Source organism: Gambusia affinis, linkage group LG08 (assembly GCF_019740435.1).
Source record: "Gambusia affinis linkage group LG08, SWU_Gaff_1.0, whole genome shotgun sequence".
NCBI classification, from domain to species: Eukaryota; Metazoa; Chordata; class Actinopteri; order Cyprinodontiformes; family Poeciliidae; genus Gambusia; species Gambusia affinis.
In genome coordinates this window covers 26,170,676-26,186,734 of record NC_057875.1, presented here as the reverse complement: position 1 = coordinate 26,186,734, position 16,059 = coordinate 26,170,676, and the positions used below count along the sequence as shown (strand labels likewise).

Below are 16,059 nucleotides of genomic sequence, written 5' to 3'. Positions count from 1 at the left end.
TTTAAAAGGAAAGATCTTACTCATTTTTTTGCTAAAGGGTATTATTTGTGCTACCATGTGGAAATTTTTGAAGTGCAACAGTAATGAGTTCAGCTAACATGCTCACTGATGTGTTCGTTTGATACCCAAATATTTGTTACTATGTAAAGCACTCACATTTGACACAATATCTTTTCAATACAAAAGCTTTTATTGATGCATTATACATTTATCAATTGTTTAAGACAAACTACAGGAAATGCTTACATTGACAGCTTTCGGATAAACAAATGTCACAACTGTGACCAAATTAGAAGTGTCTTTTTTGCAGTCCCAGTGATACATAATACATTTTGAAAAAAACATGTTTAATGACAGATAGCACAACACAAAAATACATCTCCAATAAAAGCTTGTTTTACAATTTTGCTGAAAACAGAAGTGAATGATTTCACAGACCTGAAGATGTTGCACAATGGAGATCCATGGCTATAAAAAACCAAAAACTACTTATATCATATGTTAGACACTATCTTGAACATACAGATTTGAACATTTTGGACAGTGAGACACCATGTCATTATTCCAGCAAAGAACCAAGTAGTACTATAAGACAATTTTTCAACGTTAAACATGTTAATGTTTCACCTTCGCTCTGAAAGACTTAATATCTGCCGTAATGTATAAGATCATTGAATGTCCATTAGAAAATGGATGTATTACAATACTCACTTATCTGTGCCTATTTACAACGGGCATTAGGTGAAAGACAGGATACACCCAAGAAACATATTCATACACCAAAGATAAATAACCTTATACATATCAAAAGCACATACCCATGACAAAGGACAAGTTGGAATAAACCAGTCACTTCTTACACTGCATAAAGACGCTTAAGTACCTAGAGTGAACATATGCATGGTGCAGGGATAACATAAAGATTAAATTTAGGTTTACCACAAGACCTTTGAGCTTCAATTTTGCTAATGACCATACAGTCAAGAGAAGAAGTAGTGTTACCATTACATCTTCTTTTCAGGTTGAGAAGAGTGGCCCTCTCCCTTGCTTCATTTTGTGCTCGTATCAGCTGACCTCTAAGTTCCTGGTCAACATCTCTCAGTGTTCTCTGGAAAATGTCATCCGAAGGGAGCCGCCTTCGTTTTACACCATGGTGTCTCTCAATTATTCGAAGATCCCTGTCCAGCCTAACCACAACAACAACAAGAAAACAACGCACAGTTTCTTTACTTGAGGCGAGAACTGTTGTTCAAATATAGAAGAGTACAAATTTCTGTCACTTACTGTGATTCATCTTCAATGAGTGACTCCTGTGTATGTGATCCGGATCTAAAAATGAAAACAAAGACTTTATATTGGCATAGCTTGTATAATTAGCATGAACAATAACTATAAAGTCACAGAAAATGCAAACGTTTTACAAAGACTTAAATAAATAAACAATGCTTAGCCTGGTGGGGCAACAAATAAAGAATGATGGCCTCAGGGTTTATAATACACTGTGGGAAACGATGAAATGTAATGAACTGTATGACAGAATCCTAACATTAAATCAATATACTGATATAAACTAGTATACTGAAAAGTATACGGTTTTTAAGATATATGAAACAAAATTTTAGCACATTGTTATTAAAGGTATGAAGGACAGCTACATTTGAACCTGACTGGCTTTTAAAAGGCTACTTTAGCGAGCTAAAGTAGCCTTTTCTACCAAGTAGGGTTAAAACGTGTCTAAATCTGTACAAACACATGCTGTGCCACATACTCGCTAACATTAACTCATAGAACTACCATCAGCAGATTTATAAATGTAGCCTTCGGTCTTTTGAGGTTTTTTACTACATTTTTATTTGACAGATTCAGGGCTACTCACCAGCTCCGACCGTGGAAAGTGTCGCGTCGAATGACGTAAGCTTCTTCTTCTTCTCTAATGTTTTGTCGGGTGCAATCCGTAATTTATTATTATTACTACTAATAAAAATATTAAACATTTTCATATGGTACAAACACAGATTTTCATATAATCATATGAGCAAATCCATCCGTATTTTTATTTTTAACTTTTTTAATTAAAAATAAGATTATAAGATAACTTCTTCTTATCATTATTGATAAGATTGCAAGCAACTACGGATGTACATACAGCCACCTAGTGGAAGGCTATGAGGTTGGACAACTCATAACACTACATAACTCTAGAATATACCTTTTAATTTCATTATATGATATATATATATATATATATATATATATATATATATATATATATATATATATATATATATATATATATATATATATATATATATATATATATATATATATATATATATATACTATATATATATAAAACACGGCATGAATTGAGAGAACACGTCTTGTAAAGATCCAATAAAATTATCCAAGTATGTTAAATTTTGGCATTTATTTTGAGTGAATTATTGGAAAAAATCCAAAGAAATCAAAGGCATATTGGAAATATAGGTCTTTAAAAAAGCGAACAAAAATAAACAAAAGAGGAAAAAAAACCTCCGGTTTTAGATTTTAGTGAGTTGTTTTTAAATACTGTAACGATTATTACAATACCTAATTAAAATCTTATGACGGATAGGTTTGGCTTTTGTATTTTTAGTAAATTCTTAATATCCTGTTCAAATTTGCAGAGAAATTATAAATAAAGGTTTTTAAAAAAAGGTAAAAAAAAAAATAAAAAGGTTCTATTCGCGACAAGCGGCTGTTATCACCGATAGAATGGTTAGAATGGTTAATAACAGCCTGATAGCAGGCAGATCAGGGACCAACTGAGGCCATTCAATGGGGCTGATAACCACTGATAATCGCCATTCTATGGGATGATAACATCCGAAGCGGGTGGTCCACATTCACGTTATGTCTATACAAAAGAAAAAAATAATAATAATACAAACTGAATGCTATGCTACGGATATGGCTAATGAATACCCAATAAAAGATACCATTTTCAAAAAATGGATTCAAGTGTTGCTGAACAACCAACTCACTCTGGTGTTCTCTCCCATCTTTTTCTGTCGCCATTTTGCGGACTAGCGTAAGCGCCGCTAGCTGTACACAGCGCCGTCATTTGCAGTCAGCTGATGTAAACTGCTTGTATGGTGAAAAGAAATCCAATTTCACATCAGCTCAAAAAAGTTAATAAACAGATTCATAATCGGAAAAGGGAAAGATGTCATCTAGAATTTCTGTATGTTTTAGTTTTATAAACACACAATATAGTTCCAGTTAGTTATTGTTTTTCCCCTTTAATTACCGTTTTTATTTGTTCCAGTTAACGAAAATATTTTTCAATTATAGTTTTTGCTATTTTATTCATCTTAGTTGATTATAATAACCTTTTTTTTAGACACACTCTTACATGTGAGTCTTGAAAATTAAACATGTTTCCAGCTCCACTTACTCCTTTTTAAGCGAGGAGCGGCCATATTGAAACGTGAAGTTGGCCGTGCGTTTTAAGTCCGAACTGTGAGTAGTCGGACTGGCTCCCATTTTCCCAGTAGAAAATCCAACTTCGGAGGGCATTCCAGTTGATTCTTCCTACTGGGATGTCGGAATTTCCCAGCTCCAAGTAGAACTGGAACGCAGCATTATACCTGGTGCGCCTCCAATCAACTCAAATCAGAAGTTTCCAGTCATGACGTCATCATCTGGGCTTTTCTTCACTGTTTAAAGAGGCAGTAATCATTCTGGATGTAAACTTTTGAGTTTGAAGATACGAATAAACGAAACTCTGACATATTTTTCTCATTATTGTGGCATTTATCAAACAGAAATAAATTGGGTAATTCTAACTTACCTAAAATGAGAGAAGTTTGGTTTGATTTTACTTCAGTGAGAAAAAAAAAAGGTGAATGTGTCTTCTTATTTGATACATGTAAACTTCTAATTACCGCTATATTTTTACAGAACCTCCCATCAAAAAATCCGTCCTGTACGAAATCTGTTTAATATGATCATATTTTGGGCCAGGAGTGTTAATTTCCTATTAGAAAATCCGTTTAAGGACGTCTGGACAATCATCTGGCCGGTAACAGCAGAACAGATGACTGACGTCTCAGCTTGTGAGCGGATTAACGAAACGATCCATCACCAGCAGCCATTTAGCTTCATCCTGTGAAAAACCTTCAAATCAGCCTTCTGCATCGGCCTCGGCCCCCGACGGTCACATCTGTCATGTCGAGTAGCTGATCAAAACGTAATTAAAGATGACGACGTGTCCAGGCTGATTGATGCCTCGGGGTTGCAACTGATTATTATTCTGATTAACCTTAGAATAATCTATTTTGTTAGATATGAATAACTGGCATCCTGTAAAGACAGGAGTTGTCCAGGACAATGAGGAAGGAGAATACCTCTGAAAATTTCCTTATTCCAAGTTTTTTTTTTCTTTTTGCCATTTTCTGAGTTTTCAGTTTTTGTTTTTTTATTTTTTTATTTTAGTGTTTCTTCAAATATTCCAAAAGATTAAACATGATTTGGCACTGATGTGTCTCATATCCATGCAACAAGTTAACAGAAAATAAATGTGCGTGTTGAGATCTGACTAAGAACCCTGTGATTTTGATTTTGGTGACTGGCACTAAGCTTCACAGCTCAAAGGGTTTAAAGTTTGTACATCTGTTGGTACCTGAAAGAGATTGATAGAACATTGTCAAGAAAGGTTCTGTAAATTTAGAAAACGTTGTCATAATAATGGGGCGTCGTCTGTAAAGTTACACATTCATTTGGATTACTTAGCCTGTCGTAGAAGAAACACATATTTTCACTATATTAGTCATTCATTTATAAATCTCATGGTGTCAAACTACTTACTACCAAACTAAATGATTAGCTAGCAAGCTAAAGCTATCTTGCCAAATATTAAGTTAGAACCTGAATATTTAGCTAACTAACTAAAAATGTAGCTCCAAATTAAAGTATTTAGTTTGAAACTAAATATTTAAAACGTAATATTTACCTTGAAACTAAATATTTAGCTATCAAGCTAAATGTCCACCCCACACTAATAATTAATTAGCAAGCTAAGTATATAACTTGAAGCTAAATATTTATTTAGAAAGCTAAATATTAAGTTAGCTAAAAACCTCCAAACTAATTATTTAAGTATTTAAGTAGCAAGTTACATATTTAAATTGGAGATAAATATGAATATGTAAGCTAAATATTTAGGTTCCTAAGTAAACATTTAGTTAGAAACTGTGACATTTACTTTAGTGTAACTAACAATACTGTTTTTAGTTTATAAATCACTGAATGGTTTGGCACCACAATACATTAAAGATTTGCTGTTGTTGTATCAACCTTCCAGAACTCTCAAGGTCTACTGGTTCTGGTTCTGCTCTGCATCCCCAGAACCAGAACCAAACGAGGAGAAGCGGCATTTAGCTTCTATGCACCACAAATCTGGAACAAACTTCCAGAAAACTGTAAAACAGCTGAAACACTGACTTCCTTTAAATCTCAACTAAAAACCCACTAGTTTAGGTTTGTATTTGAAACGTAATCAATTACAAATTTAACAATGGAACTTGACTTAATGTTGTGTTTTGATTGTTGATTCTATGTTGCATGACTTTGTGTTTTTGTGTTGGTCATGATGTAAAGCACTTTGAAATGCCTTGCTGCTGAAATGTGCTAATCAAATAAAATTTGATTTGATTTTTTTTATTTATAAATGATTGAAATTGTAAAAATATCAATCTGAAAAATTAACTCCCATTTCTTTTCTTTCATGAATGGCCATATGAACTGAATTATTGCTATTAATTTTTGACTGCAATTTTACAAATGGCTGCCCATATGTAGCTCCCTTCCCTCTAGTCTACAGATGTCAGATCTCACTCAGCTGTTTTGCTACAGAAGCTCTGCTTTCTAGCACCACTGTTACCACCAGACATTCTGGTACCACGGATTTTCTCAAGACTATTATTTCAGTTTTGCTTCCACGGCTTTACAGGCGTCCTTCTAGCACCGTCATTTAACTGACCTTCTTATTAAAGTGAATCATATTTTCACAGATTCTTATCTCTAATACTCTGTGGCAATGACAAAAGTCCAGAGCTAAAAAGGAGCTGAAACAAAAACAAACACTATTCCCACTTACATCGCTTCTCTTTATTTCCCAGCAGTCACAGCTGTGATCATGAGGCTGCTGTGGAAGTCCGTGGACAAGATGAGGTGTTTCAGAAAACGATCCACGCTCCCCGTCCTCACCTTCCTGCTCACCGCGCTGCTCTTTTTCAACCTTTACATGAATGATGGTTACGTCCTGGTACGAATCTCGATTTGGAATCTAGCATCTAAATCCTCTGCCAGTGCCGTTCTTTGTTGATCTTTTGGGTGTTTTTTGTGCTTTAGGAAGGTGAAAAGAAACAGCTGGGAGAGACGTTGATTCATCCTTCAAGCTCTGACAGATACGTGCACACGTTCAAAGATTTGTCCAATTTCTCCGGGAGTATCAATGTGACGTATCGCTGCCTTGCTGGAATTCCTCTGTCAAGAAAAAGTAAGTGATATACCAGACACGCAATTGAAACCAGATATTTACAGACATCATATAAAACCATTTATAGCTTTCTTCAAAGCCAGAGGTTTTAAATATATTTCCTCACTATTTGGTGGAACTGCCTTTTAAACCACATGACTTAATTCAAAAGTGATGGATCTCTGTTAACAAGCATCTCAAAGTATTTTTTCCTGTAATTTTGACCCGCTGCGTAACTCAGTTGGGTTTTTTTCTGCCAAATGTAGCAGTGGCAATTATGGAGAAACGCTTAGATTAAAGGACATGTCTAAAAAAGTTCAGCCTTACAAAGTGTTTTTCATAAAGTTTGTGGAGATATATGGTTTTAACTGTATATCTTCTTGAATATGTTTGTTGCCAATTTGAGCATGAACATTTTATTTGTGACATGATAAGACTGATTTCATTTCAGAGTATCTTACCATCGGGTTGGCATCTGTCAAGAGGAAAAGGGGAAACTACCTCCTGGAGACGATCAAATCCATCTTTGACCAGTCCAGCTACGAGGAGCTGAAAGAGATTGTGGTTGTGGTCCACCTGGCGGACTTTGACCTGGTCTGGTGTGAGAATGTGGTGCAGGAGATCACCAGGAAGTTCGCTCACCACATCATAGCCGGACGCCTCCTGGTCATCCAGGCCCCAGAGGAGTTCTACCCGTCTCTGGACGGCTTGAAGAGAAATTACAACGACCCGGAGGACAGAGTCCGTTTCCGCTCCAAGCAGAACGTCGACTACGCTTTCCTCCTGAACTTCTGCACGAACCTGTCGCACTTCTACATGATGCTGGAGGACGACGTGCGCTGCTCCCGGAACTTCCTGACGGCGCTGAAGAAGGTGATAACCTCCAGAGAAGGCTCCTACTGGGTGATGATGGAGTTCTCCAAGCTGGGCTACATCGGGAAGCTGTACCACTCCAGAGACCTGCCCCGCCTGGCTCACTTCCTCCTCATGTTCTACCAGGAAATGCCTTGCGACTGGCTCCTCATCCACTTCCGGGGCCTGCTGGCTCAAAAGGACGTGATCCGCTTCAAGCCCTCGCTGTTCCAGCACATGGGCTACTACTCGTCCTACAAAGGAGTGGAGAACAAACTGAAGGACGACGACTTCGAGGAGGACTCCATAGACATCCCGGACAACCCCCCAGCCGGCATTTACACCAACATCAACGTCTTTGAGAACTACGATGCCACCAAGGCTTACAGCAGTATAGTTGATGAGTATTTCTGGGGGAAACCTCCCTGCACCGGAGACTTCTTCATCATAATCTTCAACAAATCAACAAAAATTAGCAGAATGAAAATAGTGACAGGGACAGAGGATCGGCAAAACGACATCCTTCACCACGGAGCTCTGGAAGTTGGACAGAAGTCTGTGGAGACCAAACAGGGAAGACAGTGTACATCCTACATCACATTAGGAGAGTTTAAAGTGGGCAACATTGAGATTAATGACGTGGACCACAAGATAGGCTTTGACATCGAGTGTGTCAGAATAGTTGTCACAGCTAGTCAGAAAGAATGGCTCATCATCAGAACTATCAGCCTCTGGACCACATCGCCTGTCGGTCAGTTAAAGTAGGGATGTTGAGGTCTTTCTCTACTTTTTAGTTTGATACAATAAGTTATTTTTGGACTTTTACTATGCTGTAAATTTAAACCAATCCATATTTTCATGGGTTGCTTAAAGATTTGTATATTTTCATTGTGATGGATCAACAACAGAACTGCTGTGTACATAAGGGCATTTGTAATACAATGTTCATTTTCTGAGGATCTATTTATAAAAAATATTTACACACTGCTGGAACTCTCTGGCTTTTTTAAAGTCTTGGTAGTAATTTTAAGTTATAGATCTAAGATTTCAAAAGTGCAAGACCTCACTTTAAAGAAAATAGATATTTCCCAACAGTGACGTGCGGTCAGGGGAGGCAGGTGAGGCAGTGCCTCACCAGCCTTCATGGAAAGAAAGAAAATATATAATCATAAAGTAATTTAAATTGTTATATTCATCCGGTGGTTTGTACTAAAAAATATTTATTTTTCATGTAGCTTCACCAATTTCGATTTTTATTTGTTCAAAATCGCTGAATTTTCTTATTTTCCCATTCAAATGCTTGGAAGCGATGCCGGTGAGGCAGCAGCGAGCTCTGCCTCACCTTGGATTGCGCAACCCCTGGCTCTGCGCTGGCTGCTAAGCGGAGAGAGCATGTTGCTGTACGGCGTCAATAAAATGGTTTAAACAAATTTAATATGTGAACTTATTTCCAATAATTTAGCTTATGTATATAATGTACAGTGCTTTTTGTCACCAACTGTGTTTGTGTAACGTGTTTCGTGTAATGAGCGATTATAAACGGCAGAGAACAGGTTCGAGGTGAGGCAGGCAGTTCTCTTGCCTCATGGCAGGGGGCGCTCAAGATCCCAGACGTTCGTCTTGTTCATTCCTCAACTGCCGAGTAAGTGACAGCGAGCTAGGCTAAACGATTCGGGAAGCAAGTCAAGTGCAGCGATAGATTATAATAGAGATAGTGATTTTTTGTTTTGTTTTTTAAGGAAATGTGTGTTTTGTGAGCTGCAGTTTGTATGTGTAAGGATGCAGAAGTGAAACATAACCTGTAAACTGCTGTCAATCTATGCATTTATTTGCAAATCTGATTCTGATGACGTCAGTGCCTCACCAGCTCTGAACCTCACCGCACGTCACTGTTTCCCAAAATTAAAGTTTTTTTTCAGTTTGCTTTGTCCTTTACTGCCATCTGGTGGTACATTACAAAACTCAGAAATAATTTTCAAATCATCATGTTTGTATTATATTATATTATATTATATTATATTATATTATATTATATTATATTATATTATATTATATTATATTATATTATATTATATTATATTATATTATATTTCATATTATATAATTATATCATCCATCCATCCATTTTCTGTTCACCCTTGTCCCATAGAGGGGTCGGGAGGGTTGCTGGTGTTTATCTCCAGCTACGTTCCGGGCGAGAGGCGGGTTCACCCTGGACAGGTCGCCTGTCTGTCGCAGGGCAACACAGAGACATACAGGACACACAACCATTCACACACTCACACCTAGGGAGAATTTAGAGAGACGAATAAATAATAAATAAATAAATCTGACAGTCATCTTTTTGGACTGCGGGAGGAAGCCGGAGAACCCGGCGAGAACCCACGCATGAACAGGAAGAACATGCAAAATATATTATATTATATTATATTATATTATATTATATTATATTATATTATATTATATTATATTATATTATATTATATTATATTATATTACATTATATTATATTATACCGAAAGAACATGCAAACTCCATGAAGAAAGACATTCTATCAGCCGGTCTATCAGATATGATCTTAAATTAATACTTTGGTTGTACCATTACACAATGTATAAAGGTTCAAGGGATTTGAATACTATTTAAATTTATGGAAACTTGTGTTTATGTCATAGAAATGAAAATGCTAATAATAAAATAATAATATTTTAATAAAATAAAGCTAAGGGAACTAAGAGGAATGAGTACGTTTGCGCAGCACTGTGACAACTTTACTAGTGTTGACTTTTAATCGTGTGTTTGTTTGTTTTGTTTTTTTTGCTCATACTTACAAACGGTTGTGGCAGGAAGCAAATGAGACCACAACTACCTGAAACAACTTCCGACAATTTACTTCCAGTTCAACGGGTTAAACCACATGAACAAGAAGGTAAATTATGAACAAATATTGAAAACCTTCCAACAGAAATTACCCAAATCACCTGGGCGAACAACAAAGTGGCTGTGATTGCGTCATCAAGTCGCGCCGCTGCGTGTTGTTGTTTTTGTCAAATCAAGTTCTCAGCGAAGGCAGCAACGGAAGACTCAACTTTCTGGACTAAAAGTGTGGTGAGTTTGAATAACGTAATATTTTCCGTCATAATTTATTTTATAGTGACAGCTCTTCTTGTTCGTTGCTAGCATGTAGCCGGCTCGCCTCGCTTTTGCAGCAGAGCTGCTGCTTCTTGCTAGCTGATAGCTTATCAGTAGAACTTTGAATTTGAACTGAGCTTAGGTTCAGTTGAGTTTGGTCCGAAATGAATGTTTTAAAAATGATAATAATTGTAACTGGTTAGCTGAAGCTGAGTTCGCGTTTTAGGTTATTTGGTTTCAAATGGTTCTCAGTTGGCCAGCAGTCTGTATACAGCGGTCCATTAACATATTGTTAGATTGTTTTTATATCGTAGACGTCTATTTACAACAACCTGTTAATAATACATATATTAGTAAAGTTTTAGATAAACTATACAGACTTATTTACCACGGGGCTGCATAGTATTGGAAAATCCGCCTGCTGAAATGTTATTAAATGTTGCCATGGCATCAAATCCTGGTACATTATCTACATTTCAGTCATTCCTCGCCTTCTCACCTGTTATTACGATGTTATTGACATGGTGGACTTTAGTTTCTGGGCTAGGCCATCTTATCACGTGCGTCAGGTGTAAGCTCCATCCATTTGAGTAACTCTTCATTACAACAAAGAAATGTTTGTTACACACTGACATTGTTATGATTGTATGATATTGGTTCATTGTGCAACCCTAGTTTGTTGGATTCGGTACTGTCAGTGTTTTCATGTCCTGAATGTTTTTGTACGGCCACACTAAAGGTGTTTGCAACAAACCACACAACGAAGTAATGAGTTACACACACCTGTTATCTTCTCTCAGCTTTCTGAAACGATTTACGGCTGTGCAAATATTTTATCTATTTGCACAGCTGTAAATATTGAAACTCTTCAGGATTTCTGGGCTGCTAGGTTTACTAGATATAGAACAAGATGTGATTACCACAAGTCTGACTATCCATTAGTGTTGGAATAAGCAATGACTCGATTAGTCGCACGATAAATAAAAATGAGCTCCATCATTTCCATTCTTATAATTAGTATTTCTTGAGGGAAGTTTTGTTCAAGGAGACTTCATGATCCATTTTATTTCTGGTGAGGTTGTAAGTGCTTTATATTTAATTTTTTAAAATTATCTTTGGTTTTTATGTGTTATTTTGGATAGTTAAAATATCTTCCAGTTTCTGTGTGCAATGTGCTCCACAAAATTAAAGTTTATTGAGAGGGTGAACTAGCGTTATTATGCCATTATCAATAAATGACTTGAAAATGGTCTGAAAACAACAACATTGCAACAATCACCAGGACAATTTATTTAAAATTTGTTATTGTGACAGACATAAAATATAAAAAGAGAAAACAAACGCCTCATAAATTGAGTAAATTACATCTTCTTGAAGTGCTGAATATTATTCAGTTTTTGTTTTTATGCTCTATAAGATTATTATAATTTTAGACAGCTGATTTTAGCTGATTTATTAGTCTGTCTATGTTTTGTTCTAACTAGCTAGCAGTCAGCTCCTTTACTGACATGCCATTAGTGGCTGGCAGTTGTAGTTTTAAAACACAATTAAATACATTTTTCATTTAATTTTATTCAATCTGTATTTTCACAGGACCAAAAATAATTGAGATTCAACCATTACGCCAGAGGTGGTACGCGTTCAGCCTCCACACTACGACTGTTCATGTTTATCACAAATATTTCAAAACAACTGAAGCTGACCTTTCTGTAAGTTCAGGAAGTGTGTGGCTCCCTTTGGTTGGAACAGGAACATTCTCTGTCATCTCAACATTTCTTCAGTTTATAGAGGATTCTTCATAAAGTCAAGAAATCTACTGGCAACCTTGAGCGTCCCCTTCATAAGAGCAACATACAACAACAGTGTCTTTAGTCAGAGGCTTCATGTGGAACCAATGTAACACCGACTGCTACAGGACTTCCTCCCTGTCCACAGTTAGGGCATTTCTAACAATGTTTCAGAAAAACATTCTACAAGTTGCAACAACTTTCAAATTCACTCTGGGATCAATATAGTATTTCTGAGCTAAAAACTATTGAATCAGGCTGCGTTCACACTGCAGCCTAAAGTGACCCAATTTGTCACTTCAATTCTTTTGCCGTGGTCGTTCACACTTCTGAATATATGCGACCTGTTTGTGATCTCCAGTGTGAACGGGCAAACGACCTGAAAGTGTCCCGCATGCGCAGTAGAGGGCGCAATAATGTCAGCGTTCTTAGCGTTCTGCCAACCGCCATGAAAAGAAGAAGTGCTCACTGTGGAAGTAAACGTGGATGGTAACGGTGGAGCATAGCTTACACATTTGACGTTGTTGTCCGACTGGAGCAGCATATTAACAACTTAATCTTCATTATAATCCGTCATGGATGTTGTTTTTCTTCCTGCTTGCGGGCTTCAGGACGCAGAATAGTGAGATTTGTCGAGTATCAATGACGTTCAGGTCAAATGACTATTAGGTCGCATTTGAATCACGTTTGTTTCGAATACCCTAGCGGCCTGGGCCGCATTTGAAAAGAATCCGACCTGTGTTGTTCCGACTGTCATGAAAAGATCGGATACAGATCGCATTAAGGTAAAAAAAAAAAAAAATCGGAACTGGGTCTCTTCAGGCTGGAGTGTGAACGCAGCCTTAGAGAACATTTGATCTGTCTTAAGAAGTTTGTTTTGCCAGCAGGTGCTGCAGAACTGAATGAAGTGCTGCCCCCTGCTGGACGGTGAAGTGCTGCCGCTGCTTCCAGGATGGGCCAGCAAATCTCAGGTCAGATAAACCATCTGCCTGAGAAGCTGGTGAAACATGCTGGACTGGTCCGAGAGAGCGGCTACCTGACCTATGAGGAGTTCCTGGGCAGAGTAGCTGAGCTTAATGACGTGTGAGTCTCAGCACTCAGCTCCGACTCTGCTGTTTCTCTGAACATACTAATAATGCTCTGTAGATGTTAGTCTACAAACAGGAAACAAGATTTCACCACTTTATTGTAAGTTCTTAAAATTCAATGCAGATCAGTGTGGGGGAAGTGAGAAAATTATACAAGATTTTAATGTTTCCTTTAGTTCTTTCCATTCACAGCTGAAATGTTAAAGTAATAAAGGAGGCCTACTCTGATAGTCTGTTACAATGGCGTATCAGACTACATTTCCACCAAAAAAAAACAAAACACAGAAATATTGAAATTAATATCGATTATGTTCTAGTTTCAAAAACTTTTCGTGTCTTCTATAAAATTTTTGAGATTAATCTCAAAGTTTCTCAAAATTCTCGACACCAGTTCGACCTGGGCTTGGGTGTCGAGTTCTGCAGGCGGACTCCTCTCTAAGAAACTAAACTCTGTCGTTTTCTTCAGGCATTTATGTCAGCGACAACTGATTTTGGCACTTCAGATGAAGTATGTCGGAAAGCCTTCTGGCCGAATCTGTTTTATTTGTTTACAGCGTTTTCTCTCCTCTCAGGACGGCCAAGCTGGCTGCCGGGCAGCAGAAGCACCTTCTGTTTGAGGTCCAGCCCGGTTCTGATGCCTCGGCCTTATGGAAGGTGGCCGTCCGGATCGTCTGCACCAAGGTGACATCCGGAGCGCCGGTTCACATTCAGCTGTGTTTGAATTCAAAGTTATTTCATGAAGGACGGCACACCAAACAATGTTACATGCTCAAAACAGATCAACCGTTGTCTTCTGGCAACAGGCTAATTTTGCAAACCCAGTCCTTTGTGGCACCTCTTTATTTTTAAAGGAATTAAAGTGGAAGATTTCTGTCACATATGCTGAATTACTGTGGCTATTAGCAAAAAGAAAAAGGTGAAAATGAGTCTTGGAGAGAAACAAATTCTCCACAACGGTTTTATCAGAACACATCGGATCGCAGTAGAACTATGGAAATGTGTTCTTATGTAGATCATCCAGTAGAACATTGTGCATGTTTTAGTTTTTTTTTTGTTGAAATTGTTGTTGATGGGTTTGAGTATATATATATTTTTTATTTGTTTAGTTGTCCCTGTTGAATTTGTCCCCAAAGTTAGAGGAACAAACAAAATGTCTTCACTTTCAAAAATATTAAGAACGCACCGATAAATTGGCCCCCGATCTCCTTAATTGTTGTCGGTGATGGGAGATCTGGTTTGAATTTGACATGTCTCAGATTAACAAGGAGAGCGGAGTGGTGGAGGCGTCTCGCATCATGAACCTGTATCAGTTCATCCAGCTGTACCGGGACATCACCAGCCAGGCGGCCGAGGTTCTGTCAGCAGAGGGCGCCGTCAGGGGCTCCGCCCAGCTGCCCTCCACCGACTCCTGCCAGGCCAGCATGTGGATGGGGAGGTCAGTACACAGGAGTGGCTCTTCTTCAGCGGGGAGCTTTGACGTTTTTTATTAGTGGGAAAAAGAAAGTTTAAAACTGTATGTCGATTCCTTTCAAGTGCTCCAATGGTAGAAATAGTTTTGCAAGGCGCTGTAGAGCTGAAGTGGTGTGTTTTATTGAGTGCAGGGTGAAGCAGCTGACCGACCAGGAGGAGTGCTGCATCTGCATGGACGGAAAGGCCGACCTCATCCTGCCCTGCGCTCACAGCTTCTGTCAGAAATGCATTGACAAATGGTGAAGCTTGCTTTATTGTTATTTTTTTTATTATTATTTTATTCACACATAAGTACAATAAGATTAAAAAAGCAACTGTGAGGCGCTTTTTTTTTCCTTCTTCTTCTTTAAATCTTTAATGAATAAAAACAGTCCCCAAACGGGTCCCTGAGGAACCCAACAAACTAATGGAGCTCTGCTAGCAGTGTCGGGGTTTCCCCCAGAAAACCTCGCTAACCCCGGTGGTTGGGGCGCTGGGGCAGTTATTCATTCATCGGAGTTAAAAAATGTTTAAAGTTGACTGGAAATTTTAAAATATCCCTTGATAATTATGTTACTGGAAGATTAATGCTTGATTACTGACTATAAAATCTTAAAAAATGTCAAACTAAAATAAATCAGCAATGTTTAACCTGGTGGGGGGAGAAGTAAAGTCTGGTTGACCGCCAGGCTTATAATACACCGGAGCAGTGTGATTGCTGATATAAACGTATTGTTCATGCTGTAGTTGCTTCTTGTAGCTTCTCATTGACATCATTTTCTGCGTTGGCAGGAGCGGCCGCAGCCGGAACTGTCCCATCTGCCGGCTGCAGGTGACGGCTGCCAACGACTCGTGGGTGATGTCCGACTTCCCCTCAGAGGACGAAGTGGTCAGCTACATCCTGAACCTGGCCGATGAGGCGGGTCACCCACACCGGCCTTAACACACCGCGCACAGCAAGGGAGGTTAACCCTTCACCTGATTAAACACACAGTGTCACTTTGACTGGGGAGATCTTTATGTTCCACGTAAACAGCAACTAGTAGCGTCTTATTTGTGTTTAAACGACAGACACCAAGTTACTGTTCCAGGCCTCAAATTTCCAGAATGCACTTGGCAGCCTGAGTATTCCTCACTGTGCTCCATAACACACACACACACACGCACACACACTCTCACACAGCTCTGGTGAGAAGTTCACATGTACCTGTCATCAGCATGAATCATTTTG

The 16,059-nt window shown here is 38.2% G+C and overlaps 2 protein-coding genes and 1 long non-coding RNA gene across 7 annotated transcripts in view; 2 read left to right on the top strand and 1 right to left on the bottom strand.

The window, feature by feature from the left end:
• The window catches only part of LOC122835691 (alpha-1,3-mannosyl-glycoprotein 4-beta-N-acetylglucosaminyltransferase C-like), a 56,472-nt gene extending 48,021 nt beyond the window's left edge, over positions 1 to 8,451 (top strand). For 2 of the 4 annotated variants that reach the window (XM_044124947.1, XM_044124949.1), the window contains exons 2-4: positions 6,162 to 6,307; positions 6,394 to 6,541; positions 6,972 to 8,448. In XM_044124947.1, coding sequence (XP_043980882.1) covers positions 6,162 to 6,307; positions 6,394 to 6,541; positions 6,972 to 8,137 — 1,460 coding nt within the window. In that variant the 3' untranslated portion in view covers positions 8,138 to 8,448. Of the gene's footprint in view, positions 1 to 6,161; positions 6,308 to 6,393; positions 6,542 to 6,971 lie in introns of all 4 variants that reach the window. The other 2 variants (XM_044124946.1, XM_044124948.1) reach the window with 2 other exon arrangements.
• On the bottom strand, positions 1,067 to 1,939 carry LOC122835694. Its single transcript, XR_006371344.1, has 3 exons — positions 1,877 to 1,939; positions 1,285 to 1,329; positions 1,067 to 1,187 (listed from the first exon to the last, which is right to left on the bottom strand). It is a non-coding gene; the product is annotated as an uncharacterized LOC122835694 (long non-coding RNA).
• Positions 8,452 to 10,204: 1,753 nt separating the features above from the next.
• On the top strand, positions 10,205 to 15,833 carry rnf141 (ring finger protein 141). 2 transcript variants are annotated; one of them, XM_044124950.1, is made up of 6 exons: positions 10,205 to 10,480; positions 13,179 to 13,374; positions 13,952 to 14,060; positions 14,636 to 14,814; positions 14,981 to 15,088; positions 15,621 to 15,833. In XM_044124950.1, the coding sequence occupies exons 2-6, from the start codon at positions 13,244 to 13,246 to the stop codon at positions 15,769 to 15,771; spliced, it is 678 nt and encodes a 225-aa protein (XP_043980885.1). In that variant the 5' UTR covers positions 10,205 to 10,480; positions 13,179 to 13,243; the 3' UTR covers positions 15,772 to 15,833. The 2 variants fall into 2 exon arrangements, with proteins under 2 accessions (XP_043980885.1, XP_043980886.1); XM_044124951.1 differs by having other exon boundaries at positions 13,176 to 13,374.
• Positions 15,834 to 16,059: the final 226 nt, after the last annotated feature.